Source organism: Muntiacus reevesi, chromosome 10 (genome assembly GCF_963930625.1).
Source record: "Muntiacus reevesi chromosome 10, mMunRee1.1, whole genome shotgun sequence".
Taxonomy (NCBI): domain Eukaryota; kingdom Metazoa; phylum Chordata; class Mammalia; order Artiodactyla; family Cervidae; genus Muntiacus; species Muntiacus reevesi.
In genome coordinates this window covers 14,890,469-14,914,074 of record NC_089258.1, presented here as the reverse complement: position 1 = coordinate 14,914,074, position 23,606 = coordinate 14,890,469, and the positions used below count along the sequence as shown (strand labels likewise).

Below are 23,606 nucleotides of genomic sequence, written 5' to 3'. Positions count from 1 at the left end.
AATTATCATTTTTCTATTTACTCTGTTACACATGAAATTTATCTTTACATAATAGAAAACCCTCCAGGTGGCTTCCCAGGTGGCTCAGTGGTAAAGAATCTGCCTGCAATGCAGGAGACACAGGTTGGATCTCTGGGTTAGGAAGATCCCCTGGAGAAGGAATTGGCAACCCACTCCAGTATTCTTGCCTGGGAAATCCCATGAACAGAGGAGCCTGGCAGGCTACAGTCCATGGGGGTAGCAAAAGTTGGACACGACTTGGAGACTAGACAGCAATAACAACAACAAATAGAAAACTTCACTGGAATAGTGCAGAGAATGTGGTCTTTTAGATATATTTTTTTAGAAATTTAAAAAATAAATTTTAAAAATAAATTAAAAAAATTTTTTATCTATTAATTTTGTCTGTGCTGGGTCTTTGTTGCTGCTTAAACTTTTTTCTAGCTGCAATGTGAGACCTTCTCACTGCGGTGGCTTCTCTTGTTGCAGAGAAAAGGCTCTAGGCACGTGGGCTCAATAGTTGGAGATCCTAGGCTCTAGAGCACAGTCTCAGCAGTTGTGGTGTGCACAAGCTTAGTTACTCCGAGGCATGTGGGATCTTCTTGGATCAGGGATCAAACCCATGTCTCCTGCACTGGCAGGTGTGTTTTTACCACTGACCCACCAGGAAAGCCTCAGTGCAGAGAATGTTTAAGGAAAAAAAACCCTCTTTCTTTGAAGTAAAAAATAATTTTGGAGGCAAATTACTAAAGAACTACAGAGGACATCTAGGTAGGAATAGCAAGGAAAAGGGAAAAGTTGATAGGGATCAGTTTTCCCATACACACCCATCCGTGGGCAACAAATGGGGCAGGGAACATTACAATCCAGGAGACTGAGTTTCAAAAACAACCATGAACGGCCTCTAGTTTCCATTTTCGCAGGAGAAATACTATTGTAATCCGTGCCATCTTTCTAAATCTCTTTGAGGCTAATTACTGGAGACACATTCATAGCTGGTGCAGATAACGCCAATTCCTATTCTGCTCATTTGTACCCCTCACAAGTAGAGGAAGCTTTGAAGGGGATAATGTACGATGAAAAACAGCCTGATAGGATGGGTAGCCTGTCTGTGGTAGGTTACCAGGAGGTAGTGAAATTTTTATTAACCAATTTTGGAATGGATCTGTCTGCTGAGCTGGTTTTTCTCACCTTAGAAAACATATTACAGGGCATACACCAGAGCAAAGAGCAATGTATATTTAACAGCCACATTCACCATTTTTTCCCATAATCAGATGATTAGCCTTGATTTTTTGCTGTTGTTGTTTAGTTGCTAAGTCGTGCCTGACTCTTTTATGACCCCATGGACTGTAGCCTACCAAGCTCCTCTGTCCATGGGATTTCCCAAGCAAGAAGACTAGAGTGGGTTGCCATTTCCTTCTCCAGGGTATCTTCCCAACCCAGGGATCCAATCTGCATCTCCTGCTGAGCAGGCGGATTCTTTACCACTGAGCCACCAGGGAAGTCCTTAGCCTTGATTAGTCACTGAGAAAATGGAAATCAGGGAGGACATTTTCAAAGGAAATGGAAGGTCCCAGTGGCTCTGACCCAGTGAGAAGCATGAGTGTGGATCCTAAGAATCACCAGAGGATCTGCCCCTTCCAGGAAGCTTCACTGTTCCTGAGATCACAAGGCAGTCTATGGCCACTGTCAGAACAGGGCATGCTGTGTAGCCAAAGTCCCTCACACTGGTCTGATCACACTAACTTTGCCATAAAGACTTAAAAAAAAAAAAAAAGTGCTCTTTCACTTTTTTTCTTCATTAAATCTTAAATAATTAAGTCTGAGAGGCAGCAATGCTTTTGTTTACACATCTGTTCAAACAAAAGATTAAAAAAGAAATCTCTCTTTGGGTAAAGGCCAAACCCTGTAAACATGTAAAAAAAGTCATAAACTTGTTTATCTTTGCAAAGCAGGGAATCAGGAATTCTATAAAAACATATAGCACATGTAAATAACATATAGCACATTCAAATGGCATCTGAGAGTCCAAAATGACAAAGAACTTCAAGGATCTTTGCACAAGTGTGAGAAAGTCCTTATCCTTCAAGTGATCATTCAAAATTTCTGCCTGGAGGTAGAAAATATTACTGTAAAGGCAGTTTTCCAATACTCAACAAAAACCTAAGGCAATTAACTGTGAGATACCCCTGAATTGCCTTCACTCAGACTCTGGAGAAAAGCCAGCTGGTTAGAGGACCCACCACAAATATACAATGAAGTATAATTTTCTGCATATGTTTAAAAATGTCATTCAAATCTGAAAAAACAAACTTAGATTCAAATCCAAACCTTCCCTCCCTCCCCTTTTTTTAGGTGGTAAAGGGAGATTAAAGTTTGTAATTATGGGTCTGTTTTCCTCCTGGAAGGAGTAACAGTTACAATTCAGTAACATATATATATATACACACACATAGATATGTATGTATTTTCTTTTCTGGTAGTACTTTGCTTTCTGAGTGAGCCACAAAAGGACAGGCTGCCCTGAGCCTACCTTCCTTTTTTTGTGCACAACATCCGCTTCTCACTGTCCAAGAAACTCCTCTATCTGAAAGAACAAAGCGATGGCCTCAGTACAGCTGACTACCGTGGGGCACACAGTACAAACAGAAGTGCAGAAGCCCTATCTCCCTGGGTCTCGGGACCCTGAAGGGACTGCCACAGCAGTCAAGCTGCAGGAAAAGGGCCAGGTGAGATGGTGGCAATCACCTTCCAAAAAGCCTGTGGGCCAGCAACGGGGAGTGTCTGCTAATACAATCTCAGACCTTCATGGAAGGATGGTCAGGCAGTAGATTCCCCTCAATACATCCTACACACAAAGGCTAGAGCAAGATCTAGGGCCTTTTGGGGTAGCTGTCTGAGCAAGGACTCAGCACTACCCAAGTCCTGGTGTCTAGGCCTTCCTCAGTCATTTATTGTGTAAATTTGGGGCAAGTCTTTTTTCTTTTTTTTAATCTTTTTGAGCCTCATTATCCTAAGGAATAATGATGGATTTGGAGATCAGGATCTAAGGGGATAAAAATTTGGATCCGGGACCCCCAGCAGTCTCTTCCATATTTAAAGCTCACAATTCTACTAGTCTTTTTAGGATCTTGAGTAAGTTGCAACGCTTAGTATCTTATAATGCTGACTCAATTTTAAACCTTTACATATAACATTTATGTTAATATAAAAATGTCTGTAAAGATTACTTGAAGGTTCTACACTAAATAATATTTGTTAGTGAAAAGATCACGGAAGGGTGGTGCGGATGGAAAATTTTTAAAGTCTTTCTTGTCAGGCACCCGCCCCTGCTTGCCTTTCCAGTGGCTGGCACTTCCCACAGGGAGCTTAGGCTCTCACTTCCTTCCTCTAGGCCTCCAGTTAGAGTAAGTGTAGGCTTCTATGTAGGCTGATTCAGTTACAAGGCCAAGGATGGCTCTCCAGTGTCTAGGAAAGAACATTTCAAGCACCATGCCACAAATGACACTGGGACATTGTTACTAGTTGTGAAGTTGGATGCAGATTATTGTTTATAATCAAGTACTGAAAACTGTGAATAATTCTCCTTTTTAGTGAATTAGAGTAGGTTTCCTATAACCACATCATTTTCACTCTCTTCTATTCTGATATACTTTCATGAGCCATGTAGCAGAGGAAGTAAAGCGTTCACACAGAGAAAGACCAAGTGAAAGTATGTTCCACTAGAACTGAATTTAATAATCAAGTGACCCTGTCCACATGGTCTAAGATGGCAATTCTGAACCTTTTTGGTTTTAGGCCGCTTTATAGTTTAAAAATTAATGAGGACCCCAAAGAGATTTTGTTTATGTGGGTTATAGCTATTGAAAGTTTAAAACAATTAATTCATTACAAATAAAAATAAGCCAATTACATGTTAACTTAAATAGCTCTTTTTACCAAAAAAAAGTTTATATTTTCCAAGGCCAACAAATAAAAAACTAACCAGAAGAGTGATTACATTTTACATTTTTACAAATGTCTTTAGTAGCTGGCTTAATAAAAGACAGCTGAGTTCTCATATCTGCTTCTGCATCCAGTCCTGCTGCAACAATACTGTCCTGGTTGGAGTATATGAAGAAAATCAGCTTCATATAGATATGTAATTGAAAAAGGGAAGAATATTTACATAGCCTTTTCAGATAACTATAGATATTCCTTTTCAATACTTTATCAAAATTCAGTTAAGGTTAGTTTCATGTAATATTTGAAACCACATCAGAATTTTTTACATTACTAAAATTAAAATTCATTGGTATATTTTGCACTTTGGCTGAATTTTTTCCCCAAGCATGATTTTGTAATATAATTCACTGTTCATCTGGAAAACAGTAAGTCAGTTATGTGTATCTTTAAAATGTTGACACATTCAAATTATACAACATCAAAAAATCATATTTGTTGTTAAATATTTAAATATTGGGAATGGGTCATGGTCATGTGCTCAGGAAAGGTTGATTGCCCTCTCAGTTCTTAGCGGATGAACTGAGATTAGTCAAGCCAATTACGTCCTGCCAGAAAGATTTTCCTCCAAAACAAAAGGAGAGATACATGAAGAGAAGCACAGCTTCCTGCCCTTGCATAATTTTGTATGAGGAAACAGGTTCTTGAGATGTAGCAGTCATCTTGTAACATGAGGAAAAAGGCCTCATGGAACTAAAAATTAACTCGCTAAAGACAGTGGAGAAGAAAATCAGAGAGGCTGATATCTTATGATGTCACTGGACTGCAGCAATACACCTGGAAATATTTCCCTCCAGACTTGCCGCTATGTGGATTAGTTAACAGCCTACTGCACAGGCCATTTTCAGATGGCTATTCTATTCTATGCTACTAAATGCATCCTGTGAAGTGAAGTGAAAGTCGTTCAGTCATGTCTGACTCTTTGCGATCCCATGGACTACACAGTCCATGGAATTCTCCAGGCCAGATACTGGAGTGGGCAGACTTTCCCTTCTGCAGACATATATAAAGTGTCACATAATACAATAAATGCTATAGCGTACATACATGCATATGCACACACAAGTAAAGATGAATTTGAGGAAAACATTTACATCACTTTGGAGAAGATAGAGAAGAACTGTCACTAATGATACAAGGAGCACAGGCACAGGTAAAATGGAATTTTAAACAAAAGAAACACAAGAACAAAGACTTAGACGGGTAAAAATCCACGGTGTGCTTGAAGACTGATTCATAAACTGAAGGATGACTAGGAAGAACCTGTTCCGCTTGCTATCCTCATGGTCTAGTACAGTGCCTGGCACAAAGTTACTGTCAGTAATTCTGAATGAGTATCTCAGAATGAGACTGGAAAAGCAGGCTAGCACCAAATTGAGACATGCCTTACATGCCATACAATAAAGAAACAAAACAGATATTTTATAGAACTTTGGAACACAGAAAATTACTCCCCAAGATGGTTGCTTCGATTTGTCACTGCTAGATGAGGAAAGCTCACAAAGTCACACAGGGGTGGGGATATCTTTCTGACACCATTCTCCATGTTCTCCCTTCTTGAGTGGGTTTCCTATACTAGAACTATGGTCAACAGATGAGAGATAATGAGTGACGATGAAGAATACCAGCATTTATGCTGCTCTAAAGTGACTAACATCTTTACATCATCTGCTAGAATACACCTTTTAACATTAACTTGTGGAACCTATATAAACAGTGAAAACTGTTATGGGCATCTGCATTATGTAGTAATTTCTTGTAGGAATTACTAATAACAAATGTTTTCTGAACTTCCACTCTGTATTGCCTGTTGCTAAGTGGTGATGCTAATGGACATGTACGCCGTGGTCCTGATCTGTAAGAAGTTTGTAACATACGTGAGGAAAGAGCAAACACTAACACGGTGTCCACCACGTCTACAATGATGTTAGGCAGAGAGAACGGGTGTGAAAGGAGTTTGGAATAGAGAGATCTCCGAAGACTGAGGTTTTATGGAGGGAGTGAAATTTGAATTGGAAGTGAAGGATCAGCCAGTAGATGATTTGGTTGGAGGTGTAGATTAAGTAAGTTTATTGAAGACCACAAATGACAGGCAAACCTTCTAATTCAGATAAGGAGGGATTGTTTCCCTTGGCTGATTGTAAATACATTCAGTAGCTCAACAATGCCAAGCCATTGCCAGAGGATTTTTAGGAAAATTCTGAGATTTGTTTATAGAAAAGACAGTTTAAATGATTTACTTTTCAGAACATAGTGTTGGGGTTCAGTATACCCTGACAACAACTGAAAACCTAAATTATTAAAAAAAGTATCAATTATATACAAGACACTATTTTAAGTCTCCAGAGTTATCAAATGAGAATCAGAGATATATTCTGCTATTTTTAAAGTTCAGAGTTTACTAGAAAAGAAGATGTATACTTACCTAACTGATAAAAATTTGGAAGTCATATATTAGAATAACTAGGTCAAAGTACTATTACATGAAGCAGAAAAAGTATTAAGAAGGACAGCCTACCTACAGCTTATGTTGGAATTGGGGCAGGCTTTGTGAAAGAGTGACACATCTGAGTTACATGCTGAGAGGTAGAGAGGTTTGGAGATTTGGGAGGTTAGGACAACTAAGGCTGAGTAGATACTGCCAAGTCTTACGATATTTCTTGAGTCCAGATAGTTTTAACAATCTAAAAAAAGATTTTTAAACGGAAAGAAACATTTAGTCCTCCCGAATTTTTTGTTTAACTGCTAAAGTGAGGGAAATTCTTAATAGACAAGTTATCTTGAAAAATTAGACTGATTTGTCATATTGGAAAAGCAAAATAGACTTAAAAAAGGAAACTCTTCAAAGCAAAATAGAAAGTAAAGGAACTGGGGGAAACCACAGGAGAAACCAGAAGGACTGAAAGATTGCAGGGATTTAAGCTGACTGCCACTGCTGAGCCTGAGGGAAGTCATATACCATCTCAATAAAATAAAAAAAAAATCAGTAAAACATTATTGTTTGCATTAGTCTCCAAGAATCCTTCAAGTTCTGAAATACTATGATTCCCTATCCTTATAATTTCACTTCATTCATCCTATAAAACTCAGAATTCATATGTGTAGAGGCAGGATTCTCAGATGACAAAGCCATAGGTGCTTCCGTTAAGTGGCCAGGTCCAACTGGTACCATGGTTTTCAGAGAGGGATAAAATACACATTTGAAAAGGGCTATTAAGTGCTTAGCATTCTCTTAAGTCACTAGGTAAAGTCAATCAGAGTTCAATGAGGCCTCATATCTCTAAGCCTTTATATTGTGCTTTATATTATGCTCAGATGCTCAGTCCTGTCAGACTCTCTGCGACCTCATGAATTATAGCTTACCAGGCTCCTCTGTCTATGGCATTCTCCCAGCCAGGATACTGGAGTGGGGTGCCATTTTCTCCTCCGGGATCTTATCGACCCAGGAATTGGACCAGTGTCTCTTGCATCTCCTACACTGGCAAGTGGATTCTTTTAGAAAGCACTATTTGAAGAAATACTATTTTTAAACTATTTATAATCTTCCAACAATTCTAAACAGAGAAACTCTTCAAAGAAGCCTTATCAATCTTCTAAGCAATTGGAACAATGACCAGCTAGGAGAAGAGTTAGAATCAAGCTACTTCCTAATGAGCAAAGAATATTTTTATCAGCCCAGGCCATTGTCACATTAGCTTATAATTACTGTCAAATATAATTTTTTTCTATAGTATTCTTTATGATAAACCAGGCACAGTTCAAGGTGGGTCCTTCATCTATAAAATTTGAGGGCTGAACTAGATATCTTTTATGGCATTCTAACATATTTTATTACTGGTGCTACTAACAGAGCCTGGCAGGCTATAGGGTCCATGCAGTCACAAAGAGTCGGACAAAACTGAGCAACTAACACACACACTAATAACAAAAATAACAACAGGTCATTGAATAGAATAAGAGAAAGAGCTTCACTCATCCATCAACCCTACTAGTAAGCAATAAGCAATAATCACAAATACAATAATAAACACGTATGCCTTTCTGGCAAGAATTGAATGTGGTCTTGTCCCCATTAGCTCATTAGTGACATTACTCCACCAAGCCTGGTAACATCACTGTGAGGAAGGCTGCCACAGCTCCTCGTCGCCACTAGCTAGAAGTGGAATACATGTTTATAGGTAACGCCAGATTCTCATTCCTTTGACTAGGTAACAGGTGATTTTCACAAATGACACACACTCTCTCTCTCTGAATCAATCCTACTTCTAAGGATAGAAATACAAAAGCCTTCTTCATGCCAACACTGGTCCCATAATTTTACACATATATATACACAACTTTAAAAATCTGATCTTTACTAAAATCACTTGGAAGAAAAACTTTCTGATGCAAATACTATAAAGTTAACATCTCAAGACAGAAAAATGATAAGACCATGAAAAATCCCACCCAGCAAGAGTTAATTCCATTGCATGGTGAAACCATCACCTTACTTACTGGACTACTTCATAAACCAGTCGTTTGTGAACAATTACTTTAAACCATCATGCCATTCACTATCCTGAGAAACAGGCTAATGGAAAGCTGTATCTCCCCAAAGTCTGCTTATTGTAAATAGCTCATCTCTCCTTGCTGACTCCAAAAGCTGTATACACATACTGCAATCGAGTCTACCATAGCTCAAAAAGATCCTTTCTTTAAGTAACCTACAAAATGCCAATCTAATACAAATACAAGAAAGAGAAGTTCTTACTAAGACAACATTTTGTATTTACAGTATTCTGAACAGTGCTTAAACCTGTGCTGGTTATATAAAAGACTCTCCCCCATGCCACCTCCGCCCCCAGGCTGACAGCATGCTTAGTTCTCTCATTTACACCACGCTGCAGTAACATAAAGAAGGGTTTACTATTAATCCAGGTTTTACTACAAAGCGGCCCGTTATTTCTCTGTCAAACACTGGCAAGAGTGCCAAGTGTCTGTCATACCATTCAGGGGATTAAGTCTCCTTTTATAGTCTGATACTTGTACCAATTTATAAAAATACAGATATAGTTTCTTCAAGTTGGTCACAGTCTATATTTTGGCTTGGATTCAGGCAACAGAGGCTGACTATGACAGCTGGCAGGAAACTGAGGGGAGAGTACATCCTCCCCCTTTCAGTCACATCTCAGTTGCCATAGTGATTAATCCTTAATTGAATGCTGTCTTTGTACAATCTTTTCAGAAAACTTTAAGTAAGCTTAAGTTGAAAACATAACAGTTGACTGAAAAAATGAGGTTCCACATCACACAGGTATAGCTAAGTTTTATGACATACTTCCATATAGTGAAAGAACAAGTTAACTTTAACAAAGGTATTATCCGTTCCTTCCAGCGCTTAAACGTTTCTGTTTGGTCTAAGCTTAAACCTAAATCACACAGGTTTTCCCTCTTGTTATCAGACATCTTATCTTTTAAAATAAGCTGTTCTCATATGGTTCTGAAATATCTAAGCACAACTGAATGTAAAGCAAGTTCTTATTTTACATAGTGTTGTACTGCTAAATTAAACAGGCATAATTAGAAATTTAAGGTTTTAATTCAACATATCTATCAAATATGTTCTATAAGCAAATTAATTTATAAAAGTATACACTAAGAAACCAAAGGAAATATGGGAAAGACAGTATATTTTAGAACTCTTCTTAACATATGGTTGAATTTTATTTGATTCACAGCTTTTGCCATTTTGGTTTCTAATAATTACATCAAAGGACTGAGAAACTCTGAAAGACTACAATATGTTATTTATAATTCCAGTGTACATTATTTCCCCTTTGTAAGTTTTTCATTTAGTATATTCCTTTGCAATTTAGTTAAAGGCTCTCACTTAGACTCAATTACAGTATTCCTTGGGAAGTAAAATACTTGCATATTGTGGCCACTGTTAATCTTGTGCTGCCTTCATACAAATAAATAGGACGTGTTTTGTTTTCTCAGGAACTGAGGCAGCACATCTGCATCTGGCTGCAGACACAGACACATACACTGAGAGACCACCCACCCACACACACACACACACACACACACACACACACACACACACACTCTTTTTGAACACAAAGGTCTCTAATAAATCTTTGATGACAGACATGAAGCACTCAAAAGAATTCTCAGTAATCAAAAAGATTCTGGATGTAAACCCTAGAAGAAAGATACTGTACTGGAGCTGGGAGGTCTAGGGATATTTGGAGATTTCAGAAAGAAGAGGATTGTCAATATTTCTAGTACTATGGCTGAGCCTTTTTGCCTTCATCTTGTTTTATTTACCTTTATTCTCTTTTCCTTCCGTAATGGTTTAAAAGTTTTTTGCTAGACTGCAACTCCATCATTGCCACCTATCACTACACAGCGAGCTGCAAAACCTCTCAGTGAGTGACATACATATCTCTAACCAAAGATCGTGGTGTGTTTCAACAATTTACTCATTAAAGGTGTTGAAGTATCATCAACCAGATATGATAAAATCAGTGACTGTGAACAGTTTTTTTCCTTAGAAATTCTGTGAATGAAATGTCATCAATATCTCAAATCATCTTTACAAATAGTTTTAGTAAAGAGAAACGACACTACCATCATTCCATCTCACTGACTTTATTAGTTTCTAGTTTCCAGAAGAATTATAGTGAAGAAAACCCTAGCACTACGTACAGAGATGCAAAACAACTAATTTGATGGCAGAATGCAGTCTCACTCATTTGAATGAATGTTGGCAGCCATGGAGATATTATGAATTAGAAGCAATCACTTAAACTGATGAACCTGAACAGAAACTAGATCTATCAGCTCTACACAGAAAAGTCACTAATAATTTTCACTCTATTACAGAAAAAGCCTAAAATAAAATTAATATAAATTATAAAGCACCGGGTGACTTTGTTTTCATAAACAAAAACTTAGCCACATATAAAAACTTGAAAAATACCATATCAATAGCATAAGCATTCTCAGTTTTTTATTTAAAAGGAAGTTCAAAGCCTCAGATGGACTAGCACCACCCATTCTTTTACTTATATTTAAACATGATTGCAGGGCTTCCCTGGTGACTCAGTGGTAAAGAATTTGCCTGCAATGCAGGAGATGCAGGTTTGATCCCTAGGTCAGAGAGATCCCCTAGAGGAGGGCACGGCAGCCCACTCCACTATTCTTGTCTGGAGGATCCCATGCACAGAGGAGCCTGGCAGGCTCCTGGCAGTCCATGACACTTGCAAAGAGTCAGACATGACTGAAGCGACTGGGCACGCAAGACTGTTTATGGATTATTTGTCCTTGTTGATTTTCACCTTCTAGGGAAGTTAAAGACCTGACATCAGTCTTACCCATTGGTTGCAATAACAATACTTATTATTCATTAACTGCGTACTTTCTGTCAGATACTGTTCAGAGCATTTTATAGGCATTACCTCATTTGGTTTTCACAAGAACCTTTTGAGGTAAGAAGTATAATTACTTGTATTTTAAGCACAAGAAAATTGAGGCACAGAGAAGGTAAGTAACTTTTTCATGGTCACAAAGGAAGTATCAGGTACAGTCACAATTCAAATTGACATCTGAATAGATTCCATGACATAGACCAGTTATAACCATCAAAATTCCTCTGCCTTGAGAAGATTACAGAGCTCAACAAATTGAAGATGTCTCATTTTATGAATTCTTTTATTTATTTCTAAATAAACTAAAAGGAGAAAAGCATAAGATGCGTCCAGGGACTGGGTTTTATGTAAAAAATACAACAGGTTTAGTTTTCAACATTGGTGAAAAATTAAGAACATCCTAAGTATGTATGATCACTATCTATTTTGAAAACTGATTTTCATATACCTTTTTATGAATCTATCTATTCATTTATTTAAATTTTTGTTGGAGTACAGTTGATTCATAATGCTGTGTTAGTTAAGGATAGACAGCGAATTCACTGCTGATTCATCAATTATACTTATATACATATCCCTTCTTCTTTAGATTCTTATCCCATATAAGTCACTACGGAGGACTGAGAAAAGTTCCCTGTGCTATACACTAGGTCCTAATTAGTTATCTATTTTATATATAGCAGTATATACCCAAGATCTTTCTTTTTTGATGGTAAGTTTATAATACTGTCCTCAAGTGGTGGTTGTACATAAATAATACAATACAGCTTTCAAGATGCTGAAGGACAATGATACTGTTAACTTGATGTATTAAATGATACAGGTCAAATCTGAGGGACTAAATCTTACTGTCAGAATTTATTGTATCAAGCACTGATTTGAAGTTAGCTGATGAGATGAGTATGTTTATATAGACTGTTCTTGCCCTGCTACCATTGGTGGCATGGGACTGGCCTTCCAGCTTAATGGCTTTAAAACTCCCCTGAATATTTTTTATACCCACCATGATTCAGTCATTAAACACCAGATTTCTTTGTATTCCTTGAAAAAGTTCTGCTAAATTGGTCTGTGTGTGCTGGGGGAGCTATGTGGCCTCAAAAGGCACATCACACACTCCAGGGGCAGGGTATTCCAGTTTGTTTCTCCTGGCAAGAAATGCTCCTCACTCTGAACATCACTGTGAAGAAACAAGGTTTCTGATGAGATTGGACTGTCCATCTCAAGAATGTTCAGGCTAAAAAAGGTTGAAAACTATCTGTATTGCTAATGTAAAGATGAAACTCCCTGCCCACCATTCCCAATTAAAAGCACAGTATATTTCCATCAGTGGCTTCCCTGATGGCTCAGTGGTAAAGAATCTACCTGCAGTGCAGGAGACATGGGTTCGGTCCCTGGGTTGGGAAGATCCTCTGGAGAAGGAAATAGCAACCGACTCCAATATATTTGACTGGAAAATCCCATGGAGAGAGGAGCCTGGCGGGCTACAGTCCATGGGGTCGCAAAAAGGTCGGACATGACTTAACAACTAAACAGCAAACAACAAAAAGTATTTCGATCATGTTTGTTTTTACAACTTTCCTTATGAAGGTTCCAGAGGGACTTTTTACTGCTTCTTGATCCATTTTGGGAGGTATTATATGGCGATAAACTTCTTCTCTGAGAAATATTTAAATAAGCTAGTGACCAAAACTTACTGCATTAACATGTACTACAGAATTTGCCAAGTTTTCTGACCTTTCACATTAAAATCTGTTTGGAAAAGAGCATGGTTTTAATAAAAGGCATGGTTTAAAAGAAAAAAAAAAAACCTAACAAAAAATCAGCTGTTTAAAAGATTCTGATATGCTCCTCATTTTAGTATAGCAAATTTCTGGCAAACCCAGCACATTTCTGCCTACCTTTTTCATATAGCTTCTACAAGGTAGTACAACTGTAGAAATGCTATCTACAGTACTGCTTGACATATGGTATAGTCCTAGGTAAAGTAAGGATGTAAAAAAGTAGCATACTTGGGTCATGAAAGTGCTTTTATATGATTTGCATTTTGAAACTAGGCCTTTGGATTACATCAAAAAAAGCCAAAAGCACAGCCTTTCAAAGCACAATATTACAATAACTCTAAGAATATTATAAGACAATGTGCTCAGTTGCCTCAGTTGTGTCCAGCTCTTTACAACTCCACGGACCGTATCCTGCCAGGTTCCTCTGTCCATGGGATTGTCCAGGTAAGAATGCTAGAGTTGGTTGTACGCCCTCATCCAGGGGATCTTCCTGACCCAGGGATTGTATCTCCTGTATTTCCTGCATTGAGCCACCAAGGAAATATAAGACAACTGACTGTTGTCATGTAGAGGTCCCCATTCAAAATGCCAGGTGACACATCCTTTCAAATTAAGCACTAGGAAAAGCTTTGCTCCTTTTCAGAAGAACCGTTTTTCTGTGTTTGCTTGTTTTCACTTTTTTTTTTGTCTTTACGGATATTTAGCTCAGTGTTTCTCAGCAGGGTGTTATGGCATTTTGGGCAGAACAATTCTTGGCATGTGGGATGCTTCCCCACCTACCCTCCTGGGCCTCCCAACACCCCATGACAGCCCTGCCTCCAGACTTTAATGCAGGTCAGGCACTTTGTCATCGTGACCACCCAAACTGTCCAACATTTCCAAGTGGATTAGTTAAGAAAATACTAAATACATTGTTCACTTCCTTTGTTTTGTCTACCAGGAGACTCAATCAAATCTGCCATTAAAAAATGTATCTGGGTAAGTATAGTATATTTTACATACCTGCATTATAATCTTATATATCAGCATTGTAACTTCCTCCCAGCCTTGAACTTCTATCTTAATTTCTATTTTCCTTGGTCATGAATTTTTATTCTGATTTAATTAAAACGATCCAAAATCTTTGTCAAATCAGATGTGTTTGTGTGCTCAGTCATGTTCAATTCTCTGTGACCCCATGGACTGTAGCCCTCCAGGCTCCTCTGCCCATGGAATATTCCAGGTAGGAATACTGGAGTGGGCTGCCATTTCCTTCTCCAGGTGATCTTTCCAACCCAGGGACTGAACCCACATCTTCTCCATTGGCAGGCAGATTCTATATGACTGTGTCGCCTGGAAAGCCCCCAAACCAGATGGGGTACAAATAAATGGAGACAGCTTGACAGTTCAGAGGTATTTTACCCACTTCACTCCGAAAGTAGCACTAACTTGAAACAGAGTGTCACTGCTATATACAATACCAATTTTCCACTTGTACACATAAAGTGGTAGAAAAACTACTCTTCAGACATTTAGCTCTCAGGAATTAAGAAAGAATAATAAGCCATAGGTCAAGCCAAAGGTCAGGAAGCAACAGTTAGAACTGGACATGGAACAATAGACTGGTTCCAAATTGGGAAAGGAGTACGTCAAGGCTGTATTTTGCCACCCTGCTTATTTAACTTACATGCAGAGTACATTATGCAAATTGCCAGGCTGGAGGAAGCACAAGCTGGAATCAAGATTGCCGGAAGAAATGTCAGTAGCCTCAGATATGCAGATGACACCAGCCTTATGGCAGAAAGCAAAGAAGAACTAAAGAGCCTCTTGATGAAAGTGAAAGAGGAGAGCGAAAAAGTTGGCTTACAGCTCAACATTCAGAAAACCAAGATCATGGCATCTGGTCCCACCACATCATGGCAAACAGATGGGGAAACAGTGTCAGACTTAATTTTTTTGGGTTCCAGAATCACTGCAGATGGTGACTGCAGCCATGAAATTAAAAGATGCTTGCTCCTTGGAAGAAAAGTTATGACCAACCTAGAAGGCATGTTAAAAAGCAGAGACATTACTTTACCAACAAAGGTCCATCTAGTCAAAGCTATGGTTTTTCCAGTAGTCATGGATGGATGTAAGAGTTGGATTATAAGGAAAGTTGAGCACAGAAGAACTGATGCTTTTGAATGGTGGTGTTGAAGAAGACTCTTGAGAGTCCCTTGGACAGCAAGGAGATCCAACTAGTCCATCCTAAAAAAGATCAATCCTGAGTATTCACTGGCAGGACTGATTGATGCTGAAGCTGAAACTCCAATACTTTGGCCACCTGACTCATTGGAAAAGACCTTGATGCTGGGAAAGATTGAAGGTGGGAGGATTAGGGGACAACAGAGGATAAAATGGTTGGATGGCATCACCAACTCAATGGACATGAGTTTGAGTAGGCTCTGGGAGATGGTGATGGTCAGGGAAGTTTGGTGTGCTGTAGTCCATGGGGTTGCAAAGAGTTGGACACAACTGAATTACTGAACTGAATAAGCCAAAGAGAAGAAGATACTATTTAAAAACTTTTGATGTAAGTGTGTAAATAGAGTATCACTTTCATACAAGCCATATTTCTATAAAGCAGCAATTTTAAATGAGAAGAGCCCATGGTTCAGGAAATTCAAACAGTGGCTCTGTATCAACCTAGAGGGGTGGGATGGGGACGGAGATGGGAGGGAGGTTCAAAAGGGAGGTGATATATGTATACCTATGGCTCATTCATGTTGAGGTTTGACAGAAAACAGCAAAATTCTGTAAAGCAATTATCCTTCAATAAAAAATAAAATTAATAAAAAAAATCCTTTTGTTAAAAATACAAATTCTAGATGTAGTTTTTGTATGTGTCTTCATTTTAGATGAAAAATTATGGAAGAAATCTGATGATACACTTTCCTTTTTCCATATAAGCACTAGTAGTTTTGGTTCTGATTAAACTGATTCCCTCAGAGTCCTCATTTTTGGCAAACTCTCACTAAGGAAATTATTAAGCAACTCAACATTATTAGGCATTTAGATACAGATTTGTCTTTTAATATAAAACATTTTGTGAATATAGTGCCCCAAATAGTATTTTGCTTTTTACACTTATTTGTAAGTCATTTACAATCTTGTTGGTACTTTTGAGGGGGTACTTAGAGAAGATCCTATCAAGGAACTTCTATGAAAATGATATAAAAACTGGAGGTATATTATCTTCTTACCTTAGAAGTGCAGACAGCTATGTTAGCAGGAAGCTGGGAAAACTGCTTCAGTTCAAATACATCACGTGCTGCCCATCGACTCATGTGATTTTCAGCTTTGCTTGATCCAATCACATTCTGGTTTGAATGAATGTAAGCCACCTCCTGAACACCATCTATGAAGTAATTGATGTTTATTAACTGGTGTCTTATGATGAAACAATATAGTTCAAGATATACTTTAAAAATTATCAGCAACACATTTAAAACAGGCTATGCTTATTTTATTTTTAATCAAGAAAAACACTGAGTTTATATGTCAATATCTCAATATTCTTTTTTTAAAAATTTAAAAAAGTTCAAATATATGTTTTAACTCTTAGGTTAACTTAGAAATGACCTCCCTCTCATATAAGAATTTCTGATATCAGGTAACAATTTTTAGATTTAAGCGTGAAATGAGGAAAGTCATTGTAGAAGGTTGTTTCTATGAATTTGTCATCTCTGTTGACGTAAAAAAAAAGTTTACTAATTTAAAAGTAGTGCTAACCTCATCTGTTCCTTTAAACAAGTACTTGATTACAATTATGAGGTAGGAGCATGGGGTTTATGACCAGGGAGTTTTGTTTGGTCAGCTTCGTTCAGTTTTATTGTTTGTATATTGTCTTTTTTGTACATATGCCCAGAGATTGTCAAGATTTGAAGGTTTTTAGGAAATGAAAAAAATTAACTTACAGCTTTTATCTAAAAGAAGTTTAAAAATGGCTACTTTTTTTTTTTTATTGTTTTGCTTCTAGGCACCTATAATTTACTTTTAAATTGTGGTCATTAAAAGAGAAGGCTAGAATTGAAGTCTATAAAAGCTCCCTCAAACACCTCTGACAGTGAACCTCAGTTATGCCCTCAACACTTGTGCTTTTTCAGCCCTGAAACTCTCTCAGTCAGAATCGCCAATCATGAGAAAACAAGATGTTGTTAAATGACTAAAAGAGCAACCAAGATAATATTCTCCTTAAATTCTGAAATATCAGTTAGGGTGTATACAGCAACAGTTTAAACCTGCCAAAGAATTCTTCTGGTAAAAAATTGACTCAGATATTGTTCTTAATTTTAATGACACATGTTATACCTTCAAAATAGAATGAGTTCCACACAAGCTATTACATTTTTTATATAGTAAAACAACAGTAACAACTTGGCTGTGCTTTAAAACAAACGTTCATGCAATAATTCTTCAAACCTAAAATCTAATTGTTGCACGTAAACCAAGGGATAGTCCAGTATCGGTATCCCCTACTTCTTGAACGTTTGCTTTCTACCACTTAGCTTTTCTGAAAGACTTATATTAGTACCTGTTCTTACTCTAACAGAAAGAAATCCAAAGAGGATTTTCACTTTTATGAAAAAGGGCAAAAAGCGAAACAGTGTGTGTCGCCAGACCTTTAAGAGGCAGCATGCTCCTCGGCAGCAAGCGTAGCACTGCCAAGCTCCTTTACCAGGAATAACACTCAGCATCTCAGCATTAGGCCATCAGAACTTTGAATTGTGTTGGTGAGTATCTGTGCGTTCCCTAGACTTACCTTGTGCGGCCATTGACAAGATATATCCTAAGGTAATTTCTTCTTTGCTTTATGCCATTTCAGTTTATGAAAAGTTACATAGGAAGGCTCTACTTTTCCATAGCAGGGCAAGGGTATCAAAATATGTATCATAATGAACTTTTAAATGAAGACTACTAAAAACCACAAAAGAAAGCTTGTTTTGTCAAACACAGTTATTAAGGTTTCTACATCAAAATATCAGATTCTTTCTGGTGATTTTTTTGGGGGAATAAATCAAGACACTTCTGAAAGCAATGCTAGCTCAAAAATCACTAATCAGACTGTCAGTAGATGCTGGTAAGGGGAAGCAGTTTTTCTACCTCTAAAGCATGAGAGCAACTAGACTGCAAAACCAAAAGCCAAGGACAACACTTACAGCAAAATTAGATGACAAGACATCCCTACTAGCTCTAAAACACAAGAAGCTGGGTTCAGCTCACTAGTAGCTTCACACTCTGTAGGCACCAGGGCCTGTGTGAAGGAAGAAGGAAGTGGCAGGGTGGCATCTGATGGATCTGAGAACAGGAGACCCTAGCACAATGGCTACCTGGAGATCAGCAGCTATATTTGGGAAGATGTTCCATTTTCTAAAGCTGAGTACAGGGTACAGGGGGCTTGCCTAAGAGGCTGGGGCAGGCTAGCCCTAAGCAACTCCCCAAACCGATCCCCCAGGGCTCCCAGGCCAGGGTCAGATAAGAAGGAAAAACTGTTGGGGTGAAGTAAAAGTGAACAGAATAGGAGGAACAGGAATGAGGAAAAGAGATGGTCGAGAGCAAAGCAGGAACAACGGTTAGAAACAAGAAATCCCACTACTGTTTTGAACACTATGCAAAAATTACAAATATGAATCTCTGTGAAATTAGAAAAGATTTCCTAAATTCTGCCTCATTTTTAAAAATTCAGGGGAAAGAATTTGTATATCAATGAGCAAAGGGTCAAATCTCATAAAAACTATAATGGAAAAGAAAATAAGCAGAACAACATCCCTAAATGCCAGAAAAACAAGCTTACAAAACAAAATTGTAACTAATTTCAGAATTAAGTAAAAGACTTCAAGAAAATGATAAAACATAGGGATCAGCAATACAAATCAGACTTTTAACTATAAAGGGCACAAACTGTTATTAACAAGAATCTCAAGAGAATATTACTCTCATGAATACTTTCTGGGATCTACTAGAAATAGAGATCTATTAGAATAAAAGCTTCAGACAATCAAAATGACTAGAGAGACACTGACATGAAGACTAATGAGAAGCATTAAATTTATAGTTACCTGCAAACCAAGAATAAATGAGGTCTAAGAGGACAGCGTGTAATGCAGTAACCGTGTATTCTGACAACAAACACATAACATATCCATTTTAAAAACAGGCAGAAATGGGAGAGCATACGGAAAGTCTGCCCCAAACAATAATGTTTTCAGGAATCACACTACAATAGTATTGGTATTTTTATTATTTTACTTTTGTGTAATATGTATACAAAATGACTGATTATGGGACATTATAATTAAATCATTCCCTATATGCTGAAGAACCGGGATTATCAGTGGAGAAGAAAAAGTATGTGAATATGACAGAGAAGAGGTTAAGGAAAAGCTCTAGGTGTACTCAGTCACTCAGTTGTGTCAAACTATTTGCGATCTCATGTAGCCCACCAGGCCCCTCTGTCCATGGGATTCTCCAGGCAAGAATACTGGAGTGAGTTGCCATGCCCTCCTCCAGGGAATCTTCCCGACCCAGGGGTCAAACCCAGGTCTCCCACATTGCAGGCAGATTCTCTACCATCTGAGCCACCAGGGAAGCCCAAGAATACTGGAGTGGGTAGCCTACCCCTCCTCTATACCCCCAAATAGAGAATAAATATGGAAGCATGAAAATGAACTCATGAAGTATTTTATCTCATATATAAAAATACATACATGGCACACACATATAAACTCACATATACATATATATATACACACACAGACACACAATTCATAATAAACACAATTTATCCACTGAAAAGACCCAGAAATAATAACTAAGCAAGCAGTAGCAATGATCATTTCTAGCACTAGATTGTGGTCTTGAAACACACTTTTTCACTAAAAGAAACAAAGACTTCTGAGAGAAATAACTGATTTTAGGTCTGAGGCAGAAAATGCATGAGATGATCCCAGAGTATTGTGTAACACTAGATCGCTATCAAAGATGATTAGCATCACATCAAAGATCTAAGGAATCAAAATGCTCAGGTTTAAAGGCTCCCACTGTCCAAAGATGGGAAAACTGAGCCTCAATAATGGTACTAATTGAAATGAATTTAGACTCATTAAATGTGCTTGAATCAATTCACAATGATTTTAAGAAAAGAAATTGAAGGATGATAGAAAATTCATTTACTAAAGTTGGTAAAGAAATGACTTTTCCTATCTTATCTATATGAACTGTATCACAGGGTAAGTAATAGTAGATGAGGGGAAGTACTGCTTCACAAAAGCATTCTAACAAACGAAAAAGAAACGGGAAGTAGAAACCATTATGTGTTACTCTGAGTGAATAAATGGCTGCTAAGATCATAAAGAGACAAACCAGCAAACATTCTGTCAAACACTAACTTTTGTCTTGCCAAAGGGACTGAACCTGAGTTTGATACAGTGTCAGAGGCCAACTGCTCATCTTCAGGAAGTACAGAGGGGTGAGGAATATGTTCACCTGCACCAACAGCACACAATCAGCAAAATGCAAACTGCAGAAAATAACTGGCCTGGTTTCTTCAACAAAGAAATCATATAAAGAGAAAAGAAATAAAAGAAAAAAATCATATAAACTATATAAAATTTTTTAATGAGACTAAACTATAATGTTAAGGGTTATACATTGTATCAAACATATACACATTTGATAAAACCATAAAAATGCAAAAAAGTTAAAATAATTAGTTTATAGTGATTCAGATGGGTTACATAGAAGGAGTTCTGGTATACATGACAAACTTCTCTATCCTGACCTAGGTCTTCCCTTTATCCTGCCACTACCCACTTCCTCATTTGTATCTCAATATAGCACCTCGATTGCAGAGTTAATTCAAAGTAATTCAAACATCTCTTAAGAGGTATTTGATTGTATACAACAAATATGTAAAGAAAAGTTTTCAGAATGGATTTTCAGTTACCTAAAAATTTATCCATTGATTCACATATCCGATTCTGATTGACCATGTTCTCATTTGAAAATGTCATTGGTTTTCTTGGTATGAAAGTGTTATTTCTTTTATGGTTAGCTAATTTTGAAGAGACACTGATTTTATCTTTTATAGTTTTTGGTCTATGGTTCTGTTTAGAGAAACTGATGTGGCCAACAGATAAATTATCATCAGAGGATGAAAACTCATCAATAGTCTGAGAGTTACAGTCTTCATCTGCTTTCTTCCTTGTTTTTGGAAAAGTGTAAAGTTCCCTTTTATTTTCCTTTTTTCTCTTAAACCTCAGAGAACTAGTAGCTCTTTGCTTTCTTACTCTTGACTTGCAGAAAACTTCAATGTCATCAGATTCATCACTAATATCACTACTACCTTTTCTTTTTGTATTAGATTTCAGAGTCTCAATCTCAAGATTTAATTGTTTTGAAATTAGCCCATTTCCTCTGACATTGGTCTTTGTATCATCACCATTATTTTTTATATTTACAGGATTTTCTGATTCAGAATCTTCAGATCCATCCACAGGTGGCTTAAACCTTATATTCTTCTTAAGCAATCTCTGAGTTGTATACTGTGTGGGAAAGATGATATCACTATCTTCTGATTCTGTGACATTCTGTAAAATGCAATGGTGGTCAACTGTATTTTTAAAGTTTTTCTCATCATCAGACTCAGAAGGAATATTCTCTTCTAAAATTTTCTCACTTTTATCAAAAACACATTTTCCATTTGGATTTAGGACATTAGCTAATTTCTTATGTTTCAAAGTACGAAGAGAGTCTTGACTCTTCCGACAACCAGCATTTTTGGTTTCTGTTGAAAGACATGTGGGCTGTTCATCAGAAGTTTCGTTGTCAGAGGCAATATTTTCATCATCATCCTCAAATGTTTCACACTTTGTCTCAAACAATTTAGAGAAACCACACTGGAGTAAGCTAAGCTGCCCAGGAGAAACTGAAGCTTTGCTTGAGTCAGATGCTTTGTTTTTAGCAGGCTTTGTTACTGAGCTGCTTGCTGATTCATCTTCACTAAAATCAGTGCACAGACCACACGCTGCTTCTGCTGGTTGTTCTGGACCTCTGTGCTCCTGACAGCCCGGCTCCCTGGCCTATAGCAGAGGCAATGACAGAAACATTAGAAAATGTCAAAATAACGATATCAAACCTATTACACTGGAAGGGAATTAAATTTGGGCAGATAATTTATATACAAGTATATCACTCGGTATTTTCTAAAAGTAAAACATGTGGCAAACAAATATAAACGATTTAATATTACAGTCTCATATACTCTTTTCAAGTTGAATAACTTTCCGAATAAATAAAAGTTAAAACTAGAATATAAAGTGATCAAATTATTTACAGGGAAAACACAGAGCAGAACTGTTAGCTTCGAAGATGCAGAGATTGAATCTGGCCTTGAAGTGAAAAGCACATAACCTGTTGCTTACTACAGTCCAGCTGATACTTTTCAACCATGCTTTAAAAACAAAACAAATTTGTAGGAGTTAAAGAATTCCCAACTAGAAAATATTTCTAGTTCATTATAAATAAGATTGGACAGGATCTTGACGACCATAAATAAATAAAATATTGAAGCTATTTTGAAGTAAAATTTATTATAAATTTAAACCTAATATTTATTTTTTTCACATCAATTAGAGCTAAATATATTCTTCAGTTTCTGAAAACTGAGGCTTTATTAATGAAAGATTTGGGGAAGTATTATTCAGTAATCTGGTAATACTTCAGCCAACATTTGATATTCACGTATTTCTATAAATTTAAAAAAATATTCACCACATAATGGGTGATATAAATTTATAGGGTGTTACAAATTAATAGTTATCACTGCATATAGTTATCATACAACTATATAATATACTGCTGCATCATATGTATATTATATCATAACACATAGTTATCCTATAGCCCATTATATCTTTGGGCTACTATAAATTTAGAGTTAAATTCTTAAAAAAAAAAAAAGACAAAAATAGCAACAGCAATTAAAATTTTACACATACTCTTTACTTTTAAAAAGGCTTTGTGATGACAACATACATTTTTGTAGAGTATGAGATGACAGACTACTAAAACTGTCATAGGACAAAGGGCTCAAATATCTGCCTGAGTCAGAGAATGAGCTTGGTGTCTGGATTTGACAATCTTAAATATACACGATTGTGACTTTTCCATTTAATTTGTTGCTTAGGTTAGACTCGTCATCTACACAGCGCATTTATTTTTGGACTTATAGTTTGGTATAGTTAAAATTCCAGTTTGGATGTAAACACCTAAAGATTGCTCCTGAATTTTTTTAATGATATGAAATATTAGCCTAAATTATTAATTTTACTGACAGTCTTCTGACTTTGTGTCTCTAACTTTTTAGAAAATTCATTTTCATTACACA

General features: G+C 37.1%; 1 protein-coding gene across 5 annotated transcripts in view; it reads right to left on the bottom strand.

The window, feature by feature from the left end:
- ERCC6L2 (ERCC excision repair 6 like 2) overlaps positions 1 to 23,606 on the bottom strand; it is a 174,272-nt gene that overhangs the window by 36,880 nt on the left and 113,786 nt on the right. For all 5 annotated transcript variants that reach the window (XM_065946782.1, XM_065946780.1, XM_065946779.1 and 2 more), the window contains exons 16-17: positions 21,165 to 22,299; positions 16,423 to 16,577 (exon numbers count right to left, since the gene is read on the bottom strand). In XM_065946782.1, the coding sequence (XP_065802854.1) occupies positions 16,423 to 16,577; positions 21,165 to 22,299 (1,290 nt within the window). The remainder of the gene's footprint in view (positions 1 to 16,422; positions 16,578 to 21,164; positions 22,300 to 23,606) is intronic.